Raw genomic sequence first — 4,572 nt, forward strand, 5'->3', positions numbered from 1 at the left:
AACAACTAGGAATCTACCAGCCGAACCATACAAGGCTCAGGGGCTCTGGGTTAGAAAAGAAATCGAAAGCAAGACAGCCAGAGACTGGTGGCTCACACCTATAATCCTGGCTTTTCAGGAAGCTGAGATCTCAGAATGGAGGCTAGAGGCCAGCCCAGACAGACAGGTGCCAAGACCCTAATCTCCAATAAACCACTCAAAAAAGTCTGGAAGTAGAGATGTGGTTCAAGTGATAGAGCACCTGCCTTGAGCAAAAAGTTCATGAGTACTGCCCAGGTCCTGAGTTTAAACCCCAGGAGCAGCACAAAAAGAAAGAGAAAAGAGGGGGGAGAGGGAGGGAAGGAGAGAGGGAGGGACCATACCTTCACTTGAGCCTTTTTTGCCGAGATAGGAGTCTCACAGACTTTGCTGCCTGTGCTGACTTCAAGCTGCAGTCCTCAGATCTCAGCCTCCCGGGAAGCCAGGATCATAGGCGTGAGCCACCAGTGCCACTGGATGTACACAATGACACTACTGGTGTGTGTTTGGGGGGAGGGGGGGTCCCTGCCGACACACCGCCATTCCCATGCAGTGGGCACATGCGCAGACCCTCCTCAGGCCCTGCTCACCTCTGGTGGTGTAGCCTCCAATGACGTAAATCTTCCCTTTACACTCACATGCGGAGAACTCAGCCAGAGGGTTTGGTAAGGGTGCCACAAAATTCCAGGCATCCTGCTCCGGACTGTAACACTCCACATTGGATGTGGCCTGCCCACCAATGGCATAGAGCTTGGAATGGACTGCCACGAGTTTGAAGTTAGACCTGAAGGAGAGATGCAAAGTCCGCCAAGTCAGCGTGGCCCATGAAGATGACACTTTCACCCCGGCAGTCAACTGCGGCGGGCACTCAGGTGCACGCCTGTCATCCTAGCAACCCAGAGGCCCAGATCTGAGGATACAGGTTCCCAGCCAGCCTGAGCAGGAAAGTTCTTGAGACTCTTATCTCCCATTAACCAGCAAAAAGCTGGAAGTGCCTGAAGTGGAGCTGTGGCTCAAGTAGTAGAGTGCCAGCCTTGAGTGAAAAAGCTCAGGCACGGCGCCACTGTTGTTCAAAGCCCCAGGAGTGACACCAAAAAAATTTCAAAAGTGCTACCGTGTTTATATTTCAATGTTTTCCTCCAGCCTGTGTTCTCTAAACCCAACCAGCCATTCAGGTTTTTGTTTTTGTTTTTCCTGCCAATGTGGTGGCAGTGGCTGGGGGTGCTTAAATCTAAGCAGGACGACCTCCCTGGGTATGAATCGGGGAAGTGGAGGAGAGGAAGCTTGTAAACAGGCACTTTTACCAACTCTCAATTTGGATTTGCTCCCCAGGGTACACAGGCCATAAACTTTGTAAGATCAATACAAAAACAGAAGAGTTTTGCTTTTTGTTGGTTTTTTTTTTTAAGATTGTATGTGTGTGCGTATGTCCACGCTGGCACACGCGCACACATGCACACACACACATGCTAGTTAGTCCTAAGACTAATTCAGGGTCTAGGTGCTGTGCCTGAGCTTTTTTGTGCTCAACGCTGGTGCTCTACTACTTTAGCCACAGCTCTTCTGGCTTTTGAATGATTAACTGGAGATGAGAGTCTCATGGACTGTTCTTCTGCCTAGGCTGGCTTCAAACCTCAATCCTCAGATCTCAGCCACCTGAGGGGCTAGGAAGACAGGCATGAGCCAGCGGTGCCCGGCTAAGCCCATTTCCCGCGGTGGGAAGGTGGATGTCTCTCAGCATTGCAGGCAGTGACTGAGCTGCGTGTGCCTGCGTGCTTCTTTGATTCCAGACAATAACCCACCCCTCGCTGCATGGCACGGCCTGCACATGGGTCACACATCATTTCAGAATTGTGGCTTCCAGCCGCAGCCTCAGACCTGTATGTAATCCTAGCTACTCCGAAGGCTAAGATCTGAGGATTGCGGTTCAAAGCCAGCCCAGCAGACAAATCTAAGACTCTCCTCTGAAATTAACCAGCAAAAAGCCAGAAGTGGGGGTGTGGCTCAAATGGTAGAGCTCCAGTCTGGAATGAAAAAACCAACGGAGAGTGTCAGGACCTGAGTTCAAGCTCCACTGCTGACACATACACGTGTGTGCATGCACATGCACACGCACGCATGCACACACACATACATAAAGAATCAAGAAGGAAATGCTGCCAAAATGATTTCTTCATACTATGTTCATAACTATAAATAGAAAAACTTTAAATAAATGTGAGGAAAAAATAAATTAAAAAATCAGATAAAATAGCAATTTGAGCTGGGAGCCAAGGGCTCACACCTGTAATTCTACTTCCTCAGGAGGCTGAGATCTGGGGATCAGAGTTTAGAGAGTCTGGGCAGGAAAGTCCATGAGACTCTTATCTCCACTAAAACTACCAGAAAAAACCCAAGAAGCAGAGCTGTGGCTCAAGTGATAGAGCACTAGCCTAGCGCAAAAGAGCTCAGGGACAGCACCCAGGCCCTGAGTTCAAGCCCCAGTATTGGCACCATAAAGGGGTGGGGGGGGGAAGCAACGATTTGATGTTGACATTACTCTTTTTGTGTGTGTATTCTGGTACCAGGATTTGAATTCAGTGCCCCACAGTAGCTTGGTTTGTTTACTAACACTTGAACCACACCTCTAACATGACTTTTTGCTATTTTCAAAATAAGAGTCTGAAAATTCTTCTGCTCAGGTTAGCCTTGAATATTGATCCTTCAGACCTCAACCTCCTGAGTAGCTAGAATTATAGGTATGAATCACTGATGCCCAGCTAAGTTTGACTTTAGTTTTTTTCTTTTTCTTTTAATGGTACTTCGATTTTAACTCAGGGCTTTATGCTTGTTTGGCTGATACTTGTTTAAGAAATTAAAGGCTGTCCTAAAGCAGGGCAGTATATACTTTTATAATCTCAGTCTTCTTCAGGAGTCTGAGGATTATGTGTTTCAAGGCCAGCTTGGGCAATACAAGACTATGTCAAAAAACAAAACAAAACAACGGGGGAGGAGGGTGCTCTGAGCTCCTCATAAGCTAAGCCCTGAGTGATGTATGAGTTCATCCAAATCACTGAACCTTGCCAGGTGCCAGTGGCTCATGCCTGAAATCCTAGTGAATCAGGGAGGGAGTTAAGATCTGAGGATGGTTTAAAACCAGTGGAGGCTGACAATTCCAAGACATTCTTATATCCAGTTGATCAGAAAAAAAAAAGCTGGAAGTGGAGCGATGGCTCAGGTGGTGGAGCACCAGCCTTGAATGAAAGAGCTTCCTCCCCCCGATAGTGGGGGGAGGGGACCTTTCGAAGGCTCTCCTGGCCAGGAAATGGGGAATAGCTGTTATTATCCTCACCATTACACCCTAAAAATTAAAATTCTTTTTTTTTCTTTTATTCTTTCAGTTCTGTGGCTTGAACTCAGGGCCTGGACACTCCTGAGCTTTTTCACTCAAGGCTGGCACTCTACCATTTGAACCACACCTCTACTTCCAACCTTTAGTTGGTTGACTGGAGATAAAGTCTCAGACTTTCCAGTCCTGGCTGGCTTTGAACCCCAATCATCAGATCTCAGCCCCCTGAGTAGTTAAATGGCAGGCGTGGGCCATCAGCTTCTTTTAAGGTTTCTTTTCCAGAAACCACATCATCTTCCTCCCCCTGGGAGAGGAGGCGGAGAAGCTCCGGCAGGGAAATCACTCAGCCCGCGGCCCTCCCCAGCAAACGCCTAGCATCCTGGGAAAGAGGGAGGGAGGGGCGGGAATTCGGCCTGGAAGTTTGGGCCCCAGACAAGAAACAAGGAAGTTGTCATTCTGGCTCCAGGACCGGGGCAAGGAGTCTCCCCAGATCATTCAAGGGGCAACAGCGAGCCGGACAGCGCCCGGGCCCCGAGTTCAAGGCCGAAGACCGGCGCGCCACCTGCACGCACCCCACCCCCGCACGCACATCCACACCCCCGCACGCACATCCACACCCCCTCACGCACATCCACACCCCCGCACGCATACCCACCACCCGCCCCCCCCCCCGGCCCTGGAACCTCACCTCTTCTGGTTCATGGAGGCCACCTGCAGCCACTCGTTGGCGCCGGGGTTGTAGGAGTGCGCAGCGGCGATCTCCTGGCTGGAGGCCCGGTAGCCCCCGACGATAAAGAGGTAGTTGTGCAGGGCAGCGGCACCGTAGCCCCGGACGTTCTCCAGGTCCGGGGGCAGATTGCTGGCCAGGGGGAACCAGCGCTCGGTCGTCTCCTCGTACCTGAGCATGGACGGGGGCTCGCCCTGGTAGGGGTGCGGGGCCAGGGGCCCCCCCAAGAAGTCCCCCAAGGCCACCAGGACGGGGGTCCCCGCCATCCGGGCTTCCAGCAGCTGCTGCTTCAGGCCGACGTCCCCCGGGGCGGGCGCGGGAGGGGCCAGGAGGGGAAACTGAGGCTGGCACAGCACCTGGTGGAAGTGGACGGCCATGAAGGCCAGGCAGGCGTCCCGCAGGTCGGGCAGGCCGTAGACCAGGGCCAGGCGGTAGAGCTCCAGGCAGTTGGAGAGGCGCACGTGGGAGAGCAGGCGCTGCAGCAGGGGGGTGACCTGCA

At 52.1% G+C, this 4,572-nt stretch overlaps 1 protein-coding gene across 1 annotated transcript in view; it reads right to left on the minus strand.

Moving 5' to 3' along the window:
* Nucleotides 1-4,572, minus strand: part of Klhl42 (kelch-like family member 42) — a 36,148-nt gene that overhangs the window by 29,868 nt on the left and 1,708 nt on the right. Inside the window, exons 2-3 of the mRNA XM_013033417.1 lie at nucleotides 4,035-4,567; nucleotides 609-802 (exon numbers count right to left, since the gene is read on the minus strand). Coding sequence (XP_012888871.1) covers nucleotides 609-802; nucleotides 4,035-4,567 — 727 coding nt within the window. The remainder of the gene's footprint in view (nucleotides 1-608; nucleotides 803-4,034; nucleotides 4,568-4,572) is intronic.

This window comes from Dipodomys ordii, unplaced genomic scaffold (genome assembly GCF_000151885.1).
Source record: "Dipodomys ordii isolate 6190 unplaced genomic scaffold, Dord_2.0 Scaffold167, whole genome shotgun sequence".
Lineage (NCBI taxonomy): Eukaryota > Metazoa > Chordata > Mammalia > Rodentia > Heteromyidae > Dipodomys > Dipodomys ordii.